Source organism: Dysidea avara, chromosome 9 (genome assembly GCF_963678975.1).
Source record: "Dysidea avara chromosome 9, odDysAvar1.4, whole genome shotgun sequence".
Classification (NCBI taxonomy): Eukaryota; Metazoa; Porifera; class Demospongiae; order Dictyoceratida; family Dysideidae; genus Dysidea; species Dysidea avara.
In genome coordinates, this window is record NC_089280.1 from 11,671,356 (window position 1) to 11,688,359 (window position 17,004).

The 17,004-nt window shown below is 39.2% G+C and overlaps 3 protein-coding genes across 7 annotated transcripts in view; 2 read left to right on the top strand and 1 right to left on the bottom strand.

Moving 5' to 3' along the window:
• The window catches only part of LOC136266343 (uncharacterized), a 147,241-nt gene that overhangs the window by 99,985 nt on the left and 30,252 nt on the right, over positions 1 to 17,004 (bottom strand). The window lies entirely within an intron of this gene.
• Positions 14,698 to 15,278, top strand: LOC136266460 (uncharacterized). The gene is made up of 4 exons (XM_066061474.1): positions 14,698 to 14,901; positions 14,950 to 15,025; positions 15,078 to 15,192; positions 15,243 to 15,278. Exons 1-4 carry the CDS (start codon positions 14,736 to 14,738, stop codon positions 15,276 to 15,278), a joined length of 393 nt encoding a protein of 130 aa, XP_065917546.1. The 5' UTR covers positions 14,698 to 14,735.
• On the top strand, positions 15,274 to 16,878 carry LOC136266347 (uncharacterized). Its single transcript, XM_066061369.1, has 8 exons — positions 15,274 to 15,389; positions 15,437 to 15,507; positions 15,567 to 15,671; positions 15,772 to 15,871; positions 15,920 to 16,199; positions 16,256 to 16,317; positions 16,366 to 16,428; positions 16,485 to 16,878. Exons 1-6 carry the CDS (start codon positions 15,292 to 15,294, stop codon positions 16,277 to 16,279), a joined length of 678 nt encoding a protein of 225 aa, XP_065917441.1. The 5' UTR covers positions 15,274 to 15,291; the 3' UTR covers positions 16,280 to 16,317; positions 16,366 to 16,428; positions 16,485 to 16,878.

Genomic DNA, 17,004 nt, shown 5'->3' on the forward strand with positions numbered 1-17,004 from the left:
TTATACAACGTGTACTTGTGCTCTGCCTGTATAAACGCACTCGCCTTTGGGCCTAACGGCCCTCAGGCTCATGCGTTTATATCAGGCAGAGCACTCGTGACTGTTGTATAACTATATAATATTATGTGTATCATATGTGAGACAACCTGAATATGATTTGAATATTACAAAGATCACAAGTGACATTTGTAACATATGTATGCTAGTGGTTTTGTGCAGTATATATAATAACACATTTGCTACACATTTAGTTCATCTGCAATCCCATGGCACATACATATGTACCTTATATTTACTAGTGTGGCCTATGCATGATACACATGATATGAATATGATGTAAATATGAAGTGAATATGAATTACACATCAAACTAAGTACACTTTGCACTATAGCTCACTACCATGTGAACAATTGTTTACAAAACTCACTATATTAAGTATAAATATACCAAACACATGGTGAGTTGTCATGTATAAAATTACAGATTTCTTTACTGACAGATACACAGCAAGAACAGCCTCTGTTCCAGTGTTCAGTTGCCGGAAATGCACTTGATTTTGATCACTAGTAGAAATAATGCTGGCCAAATGGCTTTTTCAGTGTAGCATACCAAAATAAATTGGCCTGAGCTGAGCTAGTAGAGACAGTGGATTTTCAAATCATTGTACTTTTGTCATACAAATTTCCTTGCATTCATTTTCTACCAGCAGATTCTGATATTATAACATACAGAACAGGCCACATCAATATGCGGCCATCATTTCCAATCCAATACGCTTCAATGCATGCTGAATGTATACCTTCTACCATGATGCTATCTCTCCAACCACCAATGAATGGATTTGATGATTTACATGTGGTAAAAAGTTACTTAAGATGTTCTAAGGCAAGAAACTTTGTTACTGCTAAATCCATGTAGTGAGTATACGGTGGTACATGTTTAACAAATAATGTACCACTCTGCGTGGGCAGTTCAAAGGCACCGCGAGTGCTATAATTTGTATATAGCACTGCTGCACTAACCGCAGTGAGTGCATTATAACTTATAATGCACTGATCGCAGTGCAATATATTTATATTGCACTGGCTGCGGTTTTGTGCTACATTGCACAAGTGCCGGCAGCTTAGGCCACTACGACACCTCACCTAATAGGTGGCAAGACGCTACACTGTTTACTCGAATTCTTATATAGCCTAACATGCGTAATTTAATTGTGGGGCCAAACAGGGAACATCACTACTACGTTATACATGCGATCTAAAAGCAGCCAATGGCGATCAAAGAGGCAAACACGGCAGATAAAACTCTATTTACATATATATAAACGTAGTTACATACCTTACTAGTTTGATCGAAGCTTCCACCTTGACAAATCGCTTTTTAAAATAATGTTATTCTAATTGAAACTCACCATAACAATCGATTGTGGCGTTGCCATGTGATTGTATGGTCAAGGCCATGCTTGATACGTAATAATGTCATTAGTTTTAGAGTGCCACAATCGATATCAGTATTCTACCTTATAAAAGAAATGTAGTTGCAGCGTTGGATCTTTCCACCTATTAGGTGAGAGGTACATAATAGTTATACAACGTGCACTTGTGCTCCGCCTGTATAAACACACTCGCCTTCGAGTCTAACGGCCCTCAGGCTCGTGCGTTTATATCAGGCAGAGCACTCGTGCCCGTTGTATAACTATATAATACTGCATTGCACAAATCTCTGCATGGTATAAGATAAAATATTGGTAAGTTGCTTGGAGGATAGGTGTCTTGCTCTAGCAAAGTCTTAGACAAAGTACCAAAAGTTTTTTAATCAAATAAAGATAAGTTTATATCAATGTTTACATGTTGTACATAACAACCAAATTTCAACTTGATTATTTGTTTGCACATGGGGAAATACCATCATCGTAACTCAGGAAACTACACAACCAGCATCCGTATAGTCCTTCAGAATATCAGATATTCATGTGTAGATGCATATAGAAACTGAGTTAACAGAATCTACTCATACAGCATTTCAGCAGCAACAAAGAACTGATACATTAGGTCCAGGGTACTACGTATTAGTGCTGGGCGATATAGTCGACATACAACATAATTTTTTATATCGTGATACAATAGCTAGAAATTATATCACGATATAGTGCACGTGATCTACATGAGCTCATAAGATGGCATCTCCAGTTTTGCCATTACTCCTGCTGCACCCACGTCTCACCTACGTCAACGGTGTGGCATACTGTTAGGTGTTTTGTAGGCGCTATCTACTTAGATCTGTGTGCAATGGTTGGGACATGTAGAAAGCAACAGACCAGTGAGAAGAATAGCAGTTCAAAGAGCCACTGTGATTAACTAGCGCCACTTTTCAGCTACTTGAACTTGTAGAAAGGTCGAAATACTCTAATAGAGCAGTCAGTGCGATACTCTAATACAACAGTCAGTAGAATATATAAGTATAATCATTGCTCTCATTATACTGCTTGGTCTAAACTATCTTCACATTAAAAAAGAAAGGAGAAAGAGACTGTATATGTAAAAAAGCCTCCAATGCCATTTCAAAGCATCTGTTTTTTAAAAATTCCCTGGGGAGCATGCCCCTCCTAGCTTGCATGTGCTTTGCACAAGTAGTTATTGTAAACTGATAATCTCTAAATATCATAATAGATCAAGATGACGAAGCTATTGGAGATTAAATTATAGGTGGACCAGAAGACTAAGTATTGTAAATCGCCAATCAACATTTTCATTTTAACTAGCTGTATAAGCGCATATGATGTATTAGCTAATAAATGATCTTATTCCTGTGTTTTGTGTACAGTATAGTAGTAGCTACAAACTTTAAAACCATCCAAAACAAAGAAAATAAACATTCAAGTTAAAATATTGGTATATATCGTGACACATATTCAAATCGTGAATAAATTTTGCCATGACATATGACATAAGAAAATTCTATATCGCCCAGCACTACTACGTATAGCTAGTAGTTTAATCATTGATCATTTAGAATGGCAGAATTCACTACAACACCAACATACCTGAGACCACTGAATCCAGCATGAATTATAAACAGTGAGTTCGATTTGTCCATTAATTGGCAGTTAATCTTGCAAATTTGACAGAATTTTGAGTGGAATTTGTTCATATTTCATGAGTCAGTGTCAGTAGGCTTCTGTATCACAGGCTATGTCAATTGTCTACTTTTTTTGCCTTGTACGCTTACCAAATCACCTTTACTACATAGGTTAGAACTGGGCAAACCCATTCCTTCTTCTAACATTGCTTCGAGTCATCTTCATAATTCAGTTCTTCGCCTACAGCTTGCCAGGATCTAGCTCGGCCAGGACAAGCGGCAGACAGGCAGGATTTTTTTATGATGAATCCGGTTTCGATTTTTAGGATCACAAACAGGTCCTCTTTCTTCTTGTAAACCCAAACAGCAAATGATACCTCATGGTTTCGGCATACTTTTTGCTAGAGTGTGCCTCCATCCAGGCCTCCATGAAGAAAGGAGCTCACGTGCTGCATGTCACGGGACAACACGGGCAAGTGACAAACAGGGGCTGTGTGAAACTCATGGAAGAAACCCAGAAGCCCTGTCACTCCCAGAGGAACTCTGCTGAGAAAAACTTGGACTCCATCATCAGGGCGGCTGTAATGTTCTACGAGTGACAGATGCCCAGCGGCTAGAACAACACTGGTGCTGGGGCAAGCTATAACAAAGCCATTACCTGATGAACTCAACCATACAGGGAAGTCGTAAGTTAATGATGTAACCAATTCAATTACTGGGATATGTGGTAACATTTCAGTGCTCATATTTCATCCGAAGAAGGCCAACTTGTGTTGAATCTAGTACAACAACAAGTATCCAGACTATAGATCAAAGGCTTATTCTAACTCTGGTAAAGATGTGACAAGGGCTGCTCACATACCAAGATACTTTAATAGTGTAAGTTGCATTTTCTGCTTAAAAGTATAATCATTTAGTGATCATAGGAATCAGTGATCATAGGAAGTTGTCCGTGACATATCAGTATTGGATGATGATGATGATGATGATAAGATTGTAGAAGAACTATACCGGCATTTCAGTCTCAAGTATGAATACATGTTACTTGAGAAACTTATTTACTCCCACAATATTGCCAGATTTGGTGAAAGGACTTCATTGGATGGTAATCAAGAAAGCATGCAAGCAGTTATTGATAAAATGACAAATGAAGTAGTACTGAAGCTACTACTATTAAATGTGTGTTCCAAAAATGTGTGTTCTGTGTGTACAGTTGTCCATTTTCTGATAGGAGTAGTGACTTCAGAAAGGCCACAAATGCCAGGAGAGAAACATGACAACAGTCAGCTTGCACTGCCATTCTAGGAGAAGACAGAGATGGCACATTGTAAGAATTACTGTGGCTTGTATTACAATATGTTACAGGTATTCTTTAGTAGAAAGAAAGTGCGTCAAGCACTACAGAATTCTTCAGCTATTGGCGCAGAATCAAAATGGAAGTATGAAGGAGTACTAAGAGCAACCGATGAATTAATCGGGCAAGATTCTGGTGGCAGCTAGTGCACCGACAGAGATAAGACATCTAATCACCCACCAGAAAAAAAAAGAAGCTGATTACATACACACTGTAGTGGTGTTGTAGAAAATTACAGGATGTGGAAAGTCTCTTAACAACAAAATAGATGTCGTAGCACAAGAGAACTATGTTAGAGAATCCACATGTCAAGACCACAGCCTTGTGAACTTTTCAGTTAGTGTCAAACTAATTTAACTAACAGTAGAAAAAACTGTCAATGGAGATGTATATATAATTATTTTCATGTTTCATTTTCAAATCAAATTAATTGTCAAATCAAACTACATATATAGCTATAAGTGAAATATTTCATGTGTATGTAGTTATACAACGGACACAAGTGCGTTTATACAGGCAGAGCACAAGTACACGTTGTATAACTGTTATGTACCTCTCACCTAATAGGTGGAAAGATCCAACGCTGTAGCTACATTTCTTTTATAAGGTAGAATGCCAATACCAATTGTGGTGCTCTGAAACTAACGACATTATTATGCATCAAGCATGGCGGAAGTCCGACATGAACTAAGCACTGTTGAAAAGAATTCGCAGTAATTGCATTCTTTAAATGGTAAATTCACGGAAAACCAATCTGTAGACAAGATTGGTGAACTGCAAAGCTACTTAGATACTTGTGCAGTTGATTTTCACTGGTTTTCTCTTCCCAACTTGTTGCTTGGCTTTATTTAGTACGGTTAGTTATTCATCACGTGACGGTTCCTCCAATAGGCTGTGTATATCAAAACTGAACCACTGGGGTTGAATGGGGTTGATTGCACTGTTGAATTAAGTATAAGAAAAGAGTTTGATCGGTGCGTAGTTTTCGTTGATAACCCCACGAAATAGCTTCCCTGTACAAAACATATGCGCTCATGCGTGCGTGTCAGACCTCCTCTGGCCTTGACCAATGATACAATCACATGGCAATGCCAACAATCGATTGTTATGGTGAGTATCAATTAGAATAATATTTTAAAAAGTGATTTGTTACGGTGGAAGTTTCGATCAACTAGTAAGGTATTTAACTACAATTATATATTTGTAAATAGAGTTTTACCTGCCGTGTTTGCCTCTTTGATCGCCATTGGCTGCTTTTAGATCACATATATAACATAGCAGTGACTCTCCCTGTATGGCCCCACAATCGAATTACGCATGTTAGGCTACATAAGAATTCGAGTAAACAGTGTAGTGTCTTACCACCTATTAGGTGAGGTGTCATAGCGGCCTTAGCCGTCGGCACTTGTGCAATGTAGCACAAAACCGCAGCCAGTGCAATATAACACTTTGGTCAGTGCATTATAAATTATAATGCACTGCAGTCAAGTGAAGTTATAATACACTTGCTGCGATTAGTGCAGCAGTGCTATATAATATCTAATCAAAAACAGCCAAGCTGTAAAAAAAGGTGCGGCCCCCAAAAAGGCCATGGTGAAAAAAGTTGTGAAATCCAAGGTGGCGGCCAAGAAATGGCTATGATGGTAGGTTAATGGTAAAAATTTTAATAACGACAATTCAGGTGAATTTGGTGCCAAGACCAAGCGGCACAAAATTCATCTGAATTGTCGTTATTAAAATTTTTACCATTAACCTACCATCACAGCCATTTCTTGGCCGCCACCTTGGATTTCACATCTTTTTTCACCATGGCCTTTTTGGGGGCCACACCTTTTTTTACAGCTTGGCTGTTTTTGATTAGATATCACTTCTTTTTGTATTTGTATACTGCAAAGCCGGCCAATGGCTGGCTTTGGGGTTTTTTTAACCCATGTGTTTTTTCTTTACCACAGGAAGAAGAAAAGAACTTAAAGAAGATTTTTAATACTTCAATTATTTTTGATTTTATTAGTAATTATACAAATTATATACATATATTTATTACATGCCCATTATTCCCCACAGGATATTATTTTGCAGCTGATCTCTCTACTGGGTGACTTGAAATGTAGCTGAACTATCTATAAGGTGACCTCTTCTACCTGATCTCTATACAGGGTGATTTGTTTCTAGATGAACTCTCTACAGGTGATTTGTTTGCAGCTAAACTCTCTACATGGTGGTTTCTTTGTAGCTGAACTCTCTACACGATGGTTTCTTTGTAGCTGAACTCTCTACAAGGTGACTTCTTCTAGCTGAACTCTCTACAGGGTGACCTTTTTGTAGCTGAACTCTCTACAGGGTGATTTTTTTGCAGCTGAACTCTCTACATGATGGTTTCTTTGTAACTGAACACTCTACAAGGTGATTTCTTCTAGCTGATCTTTCTACAGGGTGCTTTCTTTGTAGCTGAACTCTCTATATGATGGTTTCTTTGTAGCTGAACTCTCTACAAGGTGACTTCTTCTAGCTAAACTCTCTACAGGGTGATCTTTTTGTAGCTGAACTCTCTACAGGGTGATTTGTTTGCAGCTGAACTCTTTACATGATGGTTTCTTTGTAGCTGAACTCTCTACAAGGTGACTTCTTCTAGCTGAACTCTCTACAGGGTGATTTCTTTGTAGCTGAACTCTATATGATGGTTTCTTTGTAGCTGAACTCTCTACAAGGTGACTTCTTCTAGCTGATCCCTCTACAGGGGGATTTGTTTGTAGCTGAACTCTCAACAAGTGATTTATTTGCAGCTGACCTCTTTATGTGGTGGTTTCTTTGTAGCTGAACTCACTATAAGATGACCTCTTCTAGCTGATCTCTCTCCAGGGTGATGTGTTTCTAGCTGAACTCTCTACTGGTGATTTGTTGCAGTTAAACTCTCTACATAGTGGTTTCTTTGTAGCTGAATTCTTTACAAGGTGACTTCTTCTAGCTGAACTCTCTATAAGGTGATTTCTTTGTAGCTGAACTCTCTACATGATGGTTTCTTTGTAGCTGAACTCTCTACAAGGTGACCTCTTCTAGCTAATCCTTCTACAGGGCGATTTGTTTGTAGTTGAATTCTCTACATGGTGATTTGTTTGAGGCTGAACTCTCTACCTGGCGGTTTCTTTGTAGCTGAACTCTCTACAAGGTGACCTCTTCTAGCTGACCTCTCTACAGGGTAATTTGTTTCTAGCTGAACTCTCTACATGATATTTGTTTGCAGCTAAACTCTCTACATGGTGATTTCGTTGTAGCTGAACTCTCTACACGATGGTTTCTTTGTAGCTGAACTCTCTACAAGGTGACTTCTTCTAGCTGAACTCTCTACAGAGTAATTTGTTTGCAGCTTAACTCTCAGAGTCTACATGATGGTTTCTTTGTAGCTGAACTCTCTACAAGGTGACTTCTTCTAGCTGAACTCTCTACAGGGTGATCTTTTTGTAGCTGCACTCTCTACAGTGTGATTTGTTTGCAGCTGAACTCTCTACATGATGGTTTCTTTGTAGCTGAACTCTCTACAAGGTGACCTCTTCTAGCTGATCTCTCTACAGGGTGATTTGTTTCTAGTTGTGTGAACTCTCTACAGGCGATATGTTTGCAGCTGAACTGTCTACATGGTGGTTTCTTTGTACCTGAACTCTCTACAAGGTGACTTGTTTCTAGCTGATCCCTCTACAAGGTGACTTCCTCAAGCTGATCTCTCTACAGGTTGATTTGTTTGTAGCTGAACTCTCTACAGGGTGATTTGTTTGTAGCTGAACTCTCTACAGGGTGATTTGTTTGCAGCTGAACTCTCTACAGGGTGATTTGTTTGTAGCTGAACCCTCTACAGGATGGTTTCATTTGTTACTGAACTTTCTACAAGGCAACTTTTTCTAGCTGATCTCTCTACAAGGTGACTTCCTCTAGCTGATCTCTCTATAGGGTGACTTGTATCTAGCTGAACTATCTACAGGATGATTTGTTCATAGTTGAACTCTCTACAGGTTAATTTGTTTGTAGCTGAAACCTCTTGTTTCAACTGATCTCACTGTAGCATAACTTCTTTGTAGCTTAACTCTCTACAGAGTGATTTTTTTGTAGCTGAACTGTATATAGGGTGATTTGTTTGTACCTGAACTTTCTACAGGGTGATTTGTTTATAGCTGAATGCTCTGCAGGGTGATTTGTTTGTAGTTGATCTCTCTACAGGGTTTCTTTGCAGCTGAGTTCTCTACAGGGTGACTTCTTCTAGCTGAACTCTCTCTTGTTTCTAGCTGATCTCTCTACAGAGTAACTTGTTTGTATAGCTGAACTCTTTACAGAGTAGTATTTTGGTTGCTGAACTCTCTACACGGTGACTTGTTTGTAGCAAAATTCTTTACAGAGTGACTTGGTGGTAGCTGAATTCTCTACAGAGTGACTTATTTGTAGCTGAATTCTCTACAGAGTGACTTACTTGTAGCTGAACACTGTATAAACTATAAAGTGACTTGTCTGTAGCTGAACTCTCTTCAGGGTTACTTGTTTGAAGGTGATCTCTATAGGGTAACTTGTTTGTATAGATGAACTCTTTACAGGATAGTTTCTTTGTAGCTGAACTCTCTCCACGTGACTTGTTTGTAGCTGAATTCTCTAGAGAGTGTAGCCGAACTCTCTACAGGGTGCATGACTTGTTTATAGCTGAACTCTCTTCAGTGTGACTTGCAATGTTATGAATCACTACAGCGATATATTTGTAGCTGAACTCTCTATAGGGTAACTTGCTTCTTGCTGAACTGTCTATAAGATTAACTGTTTGCAGCTGAACTCCCTACAGAATATGGTAATAGAATTCTATAATGGAGTAAATAAATTAGCTGAATGCTCTATTAGGGTGACTGTTCTATTAGAGTATCTTGATCTCGCATTTGCTACACGGAGTTGGCTTTCGAATCATAACTCAGTGGTTTGTAATCCAATTCTTCTATACTACTGCAAGGACTTTCAATGAAGATTATTCCAGCTATACACCGATTTTCAGCTCATTGCTCTAAGCAGTTTGCCTAGTAGGCGTGAAAACTAATACTTTTTTATTCCTAAAAATCGATCGCGTAATTGTGACACAGGTTGGGTTTTGTGTCATATCTCCGTGGTCTTTATCTCGATTCCTTTCAAACCACCAAAAGGCACTCCTACGATGGTTACTCCATCTACATAGCAATTTTCAACTCATTCCATGAAGCGGTTTACCCTGTAGGCGTGACAACAAATCGATCTTGTTTTACGCAAATAATCGGTCATAACTCCTGAATCATTCACCGGATTTGCACCAAATTTGATGCTAGGATTCGCCTTTGTACCCCCCTTCTGTGTGCCAAATTTCAAGGCGATCGGAGTACGCGTTTGCGTTTTATAGCAATTTTTGCAAGTGTGCGAAAAGACGAAGAGAAAAAAAAACGAAGAGAAAAAAAACGAAACTTTGGCCACTCGTATCTCGGAAATGGTTTGAGTGATTTCCTTCAAATTTGGAATGTAGACTCCCCTAGCTGGCGGGAAACTCTGCAGCACATTTGGTTCCAATTGGATGAGGTATCACCGAGATACAAATGTGTGAAAATGACGTTTTCTTTCTTCCTGTCAATATACTCACGGTGTGGCGCGCCGGCTTCTTGGGCCGCACGACACACTATCTTGTGTCTTGATATATATATATATATATATATATATATATATATACAAAATATAGCACTCGCGGTGCCTTTGGACTGCCCACGCAGAGTGGTACATACAGAGCTTATGATAACGTCCGGACACCAGACAAAATCCGGTCAAATTGTATAGATGTCTGACCATAATGCAATTTGTCCAGACACAGTGTCCCATCAAAGCATAAAGAAGGAGCCTAAGGGCTGAGCTGGCATGCTATCAATAATAACAGTCACTTGGTTGCCAGGAGATAGTATACATTCTTACAACCCAAGGGAGTGACCACAAATGTACCATTTGCCAACTGCCAACCCTCTGGTGTACTTTAACCACATAACAGCTGCAGTAAGGCATGTGATGTCTTACCACTATAATGTTTATTTGCTATGCTACAGTACAGTCTATTTCCGGTTGGTTGACCAGAGAAACAAAGTGTTAAAAGTTACGTGCTTGAAAGTAGCCAATGAGATCAGCAGCCTTCAGTTTAAACTAGCGCCGTCCGCCTAGTGTGAAATTTCATTGGTTATTTCTATTCACGTGATATTTTGCGTTTGGCTTACGTGGACAACCAACCTGAAATAGACTGTAAACATGTTGGGCATTCATCTCATGTCCAGTCAATTTGGCAATTGTCCAGTCAATTTGGCAATTGTCTGGCGATTTTGGTTTGTCAGGACATTGTGGCAGGACAACAGAGAATTCTTATCATAAGCTCTGTACATATGTCTTATACATGCACTTTGGATTCATAGCATCTATCCTACATCTGTCCATGCATGTGAATTGCACAAATACAGGCCACATGTACTGTAAATCTTGTTTATCTTCTTCTACACTCAACAACAAATGTGAAGCAAATAACACATTTACTCTAGAGCAAATATGATGAATGAAAGTAATGTTTGCTTAATATGCACTGTATAGCACTGCAGGTACAAATATGATTTTCAAGTGTTGTGTGTAGATGTCATGCATAGATTTAGTCATTAGCATTGCAAACATATTCACGACTTTAATATATTTATGGCTAGTAAATTGAGTACCTTAGCTTGCATTTAGGTTTTCTGTGCTTATTTGTATTTGTACACTTACATTCAGCCTCAGAATACCTTAACATTATTTTCATATATGTTATCCATGACTAAAATTTACATGGCCCACTATAAATATACTTGCAAAACATGCGTGCAGTTTCTCACACTTGTAGGTGAGTCACCAAATCGAAAGTGCATGGAACACTGTAACACGGGTAATTTTGATTTGCCTGATATACATGCATATGCCCTTGGGGCTGCGGCCCTTGTGCTTTTGCATATACAAGTATAAGAACAAAGAAAAAAGTAATGAAACAAGGAAATAACTAAAAGTAGTGAAACTAGAGAGATTGCATATGCATAGAGGTATACTAGTGGACATTCACTCCTTATACTTCAGTCTGAATTAGGGATTAAATGCCCATTAGTTTATCTACAGGTATAGGCAACCTCTCTGGTTTCACTACTTTTTCCTTTAAGATGTTTGTTTATACTTTTTAAAATATTTGGTACACATGAAGAATGTTATACACATAGCATGTCTAAATCTCTGGGTTTATACAAAGCATGAGGACATCATGGTATCCTTAGCAGTTAAAGGGATAAAATTCATTGTGTTACTAGTGAAAAGAATGGGACACACAAGAGGAGAAAGGAAAGTCATGATGCGGCCTTGTACCTCATGTGATCTGTGAAAAACCATGTGTTGAGCCAAAGCAACATCTAGCAGTGAAGAAATCATTTATATATTCTATTTAAATTATTTATATAGTTATTTATTTATTAAATGAATTGAGTGAACAGACCTTCCTTCAAATTAAAAGCAATCAGAAGAATAGTAGTTCCCCAAAACCTTGAGGTAGCCAGACCAAACATATTTACCCTATAGAGACACATTTCTTCCACATGCAGCCTTTCCCAGACCATCACTTTTAGACTAGTCTCACACAGGGTAGTTGGAAAAGGTGGATACGGTCGGACATGGACACGGACACGGATATTTTTAAAATACAGTTTAACTTTTACAAAACAGTTCTTTTTCATACCTAACGTTGTTTTTACAGCAGCATTCGCTTCCAGACCCAGGCGTCGATCTTGTCATAGCGCTTATTCATTTATAAGTGCATGTGCGAAGGATAGACTAGCATTCTAAAGATCATAATTGTGTTGTACACGTGCTGTAGAAATATAATTCACTGTCATAGAGATTAAGCTGGCATGTCCCAACCTAATCTTGTAGGCCAGGTCCTTAATTCTGTACATAGTAGTTGTAACATGGGCACGAGTGATTTGCCTGAAATATATGCACAAGCACGAGGGCGCAGCCAGAGTGCGAGTGCGTATATTTCAGGCAAATCACAAGTGCCCATGTTACAACTAATATATTCCACTTGGGTGATTCATCTGCAAGTGTGGGGAAACTGCAGGAATGCTTTGCGAGTGTATTTATATGGGACCATGTGAATTTCGATTGTGGATAGTGTTGTAAGAGCAACGACAAGGTGCTGCTGAGAGGCCCAACTAAGTGTATTAACACAAGCATGCAGATCACTTCGATTGTGGGTACGCAATTAAACACAGGAAACCCAAATGCGAGCTGAACAGCTCATAACGAAGCTTAAGTGACACTATAAAGTACTTACTATACTAGCCACGAATAAACTAAAGCCTAAAGCAGTGAATATGTTTACAGCGCTATAATCAGGGCTGCTTAGAGAAATTAAGGGGCCCAGGGAAAGAGTTAAAGTGGGCCCCAGGGGCAAGGAGGTTTCCATTCTGAATCACAATTTCACCCAAGCTGTAAGTGGAAGACTTAAAAAAAAGGTCATTACATGCTGACAATGACAATAGCACCCCTCAACAACCATATCTCCTTATTTATAAGTTTGCAACACTGCTCCTCTAAAGAATACTGTGACTGCTTTATTAGAGTATCTAGATCTGACTGCTCTATTAGAGTATATCGATCTTTTAAACAGGTATTCAAGGGGCCCTTTGTGGGGCCTCCTGGGGCCCGGGGCAACATGTCCCAGTTCCCCCTCCCCCCCGTGGGCAGCCCTGGCTATAATGGCCTAGTCAATTAAGCGCCACTCCCAGTCACTACGCGTGTGTGACATCGCGCCAGGTGTCAAAACAGCAATATAAAGATGATTCGAGTGCACTAAAGTACTTACTTTACTAGCCATGAATAAACTACAGTAGTGAGGAATATTGTTAACACTAATGGCCAAATCAATTTAGCGCTACGCCTAGTGTCTGGACATTGCCACATGACTATACAATCAAAACAGCAATATAAACTAATCCGTGGCCTTCTTCATTCAGTAAAACAATGAACTATCTTCTTCCCCAAGTCCATCATCTATGCTTTGGCTCACTTTACAATATTAAAACCCACTATCAGTCCTGTGAAGTGTCACTATATTAAAGCAGAGGAGATCACACAGTTTCATGAAAGAAATCAGAAGATTTCTCAGAATGCTTGGAATGCATTAATGAAGTATATACAAGTTATATCCCTCCTAGGAGGGATATAACTTGTATATACTACCTCCATTTCTTGTTAATGCATTCCTGAACACTCATAGCAGTACTATTATACCACTTATACGCCACCTTTTCCCTTTGAAGTGAGGTGTGAAAGTGGTATATTAGACTTTAGAGCATGTATACAATTGCAACACTATATGGTCTTTGGCATTCTGTAGAGTGCTGGTCTGGTCCTTCACACGTGCGCATATAAATAGAAAAGCACTATGACAAGATCGATGTCTGGGTCTGGAAGAGAAGACTGCTGTAAAAGCAATGTTAGGTATGAAAAATAACTGTTATATAAATGTAAAAGTGCTTTCTGAAAATGTCCGTGTATGTGTCCGCGTCCGTGTCCGATTGTATCCGCCCTTTCCAACTACCCTCTCACACAGCCAGATCATACTGAATTTGGCCACAGGGAATACTAGAACAGGGGGGCACCCCAATATAACCTGTACTCCAATATTTGTCATTGTTTAAAGTGATCAAACTTGAAAAATAAGGCTATTGAAAATTGCACTTTTCCCCTGAACAAATTCTAGTACAGAGATAAACAACTTTGGTGGGGGTAAACTTCGGCGAATAGCAAACTAAATTGCATTTGGCGAAATAAACATTGGCGAATTCAAGCTCAATCTATAGCTATAAAGATGCTAATCTCAAGATTCACCAATGCCAAAGACTACCTCTATACGGTATTGATGAATAGATTATAGCACAACAATAATAAACGAGTCCTCAGGCACACACAGTTACCAATGGTAATTAAATCTCATAAGTGGGTATGGAAAGAAAAGAGAAAGAAAAGTAAAAATGTATGTAATAGTTGTAACACAAGCATGAGGGCTTTACTTGAAATGCGGCCCTTGGTCAGGCATCCATTTCAGGCAAAGTTCAAAAGCCCCATGTTACAGCTATAGTACGTTCGCGTTGAGCTGAACCCTGGGTTGGTGATTAAGAAGCCATACAAGATCAAAGGCTTTAAACATGATGTTCATGACGCATTTATTCGTAAGCTCATGTTACGGGCGTGCACTTAATTGTCGAAAATATGGCGTCCAGTGCAGCGTTAGTGAGTGCGGAGCGAAACCCTCTTGGAAAGAGGTTAAACAGCCAAACAAAGTTTCTACTCATGAAGCTATGGACCTACTTCGAGCAAGAAGCGAACAAGTCTAAAGTTTCCGTCAATGTGAAGCAGAGAATCTCTAAGGCCACTGGTATTAAATATCTTTGCAGCTGGGTTTGGTATTGATTTCGCCACGTAGGGATTTCAGAGTCATCTATTGTAAGAGTGAGGATGGAGTACCGCAAGAAAGGCGGGTTTTCTACGCCAAGAAAAAGGTACAAAAGTAGTTTGCAGGAGGCTACTCTATTCATCTAATCGTCACTGCAGGTACAAACGTTCACGAATCCGTGTCGATGCAGACAGTTTCGACCGGGATGCAATCAGACGGAAAATACATTCGTTATACGACAAGAAAGAAAATCTATCACTGTCGAAGATTTTGGTGGGTGAATTTGAACGCTCGAGCCTTTGGTTTTGTTACTCCGTCTACAGTCAAAACTCCAGAATGATGGTGTTTTCTGCAGCTGATTACCATCAAGAAATGAATGCAGAGAATTTTGAAAGGTGGTTTAAAGAAAAGTTACTTCCAGCATTACCAGCCAATTGTCTGATTGTAATGGACAATGCCAGTTACCATAGGTAGGTATTAGATTTGTCAACTGTAAACATTACTGTGTTAACTGCAGTCGCCACTTGGAGGAGCAACCAAAGCAAAAGTGGCGAAAAGCACAGCTGAAAGAGTGGTTAAATAAGAAACGTAAGGCAGTGTGTATATACTGTCACTGTTTCAGTATGTGACTGTATGATGATTCACAGGTATAGCATATCCAGAAAGTTCACTGAAAAGAGATCTGTGGGAAATCATCAAACGAGCAAAAACTCCTGCAAGATATGCTATAGATGAGATAGCTGGAAGTAAAGGTATGTTAAGTGTATACATTGTGGCTCTGACATTTTTCTGGTATGGCTTTTTTCTGGTATACTGTTGTGATCCCAGTTCTTTCGGCTAACATAATAATAGGCCATGAAGTAGTCAGACTACCAGTTGCACACTGTGAACTGAATCCTATTGAGATGGCCTGGAGTCAAGTGAAGGGACACGTAAAGCGGAACAACAAGAGGTATATCAACATTGTTATGGACATTGTTATAGTTTGGCATCTATTTAGGTTTACTTTGACTGAAGTTAAGGAACTGGTTTATCAAGGATTTGAGGCTGTTACATCTGAGAGGTGGCAATCTTTGATAAAGCACGTTCAAGAAGAAGTCGAAGATCATTACTGGGAACAGGATGGACTTCATGAGGAACTTCTAGAAGGATTCCTCATTCACGTCAGCAGTGATAGTAGCGATAGTGAAGATGGTGATGGTGGTGATGGTGGTATTAATGACTCCTCCACCACCAGCAACAGTGAGTCCGAGTCTTCTTCTGAGCCTACTTCATCTGATGTAAGATTGTTTGATATTTACAATACTAGTGTTACAACTTGTATGTTGTTCTCCAGGAGTCATCGGATGGCTGGGATTGAACTCTGCAAAGTACATGAAAAAAAACAACAGATGAAGTGTAAGTGCATGCACTTTCAAAGTTATTGTTACTTTATTATGCTTGCAGAAGGTGAACATACCAGACATTGTGTATATTGATCAGTGCAGGAGTGTTTAAAAGTCACTAAAGGTATTATAGGTCCAAATGCATACAAACAGTATTTCATTTAGTGAAACTTTCTGTAGAGTTCTGTGGGAATGTGACTTTGAGAACCAGGTGCTGATTTGAAACGGCTTGTATGGCATGTGCACAAAGTGATGGGAAAAGGATTAAAATGACAAATTGACTAGATGGGAATAGGAGAGAATAAGCAGCTGTGTGGTAAATGTGAAGTTAAAAACATGTTGTTTGCCTCACTTGCAGGTACACCTATGCTGGATAAAAGTACTTGAGCTGTTATAATTTGGGTTTTTACTCTTAATGGCTGAAAGAGGTTTTTCCCCTGAAGATAAGTGGGCCACTTACCTTCTAAATACAATGCAACAGTGGCCCCAGCTCTTCTACTCACGCAACTCTGTTTTACACACACAAAAACTGTTTATTTTTTCTTGCAAAAGTGTATTACAGCCTCTTACATAACAGATGGTGATATCATGCGTGTTGAGGGCGGGAGTGTGACGTCTGGCTTCGCCACAAACATGTGTCAACATGAATATCAAAGGGCCGCGCTTTAGAGGCTTCCCCATTGAAAATGTATGGAGAAAC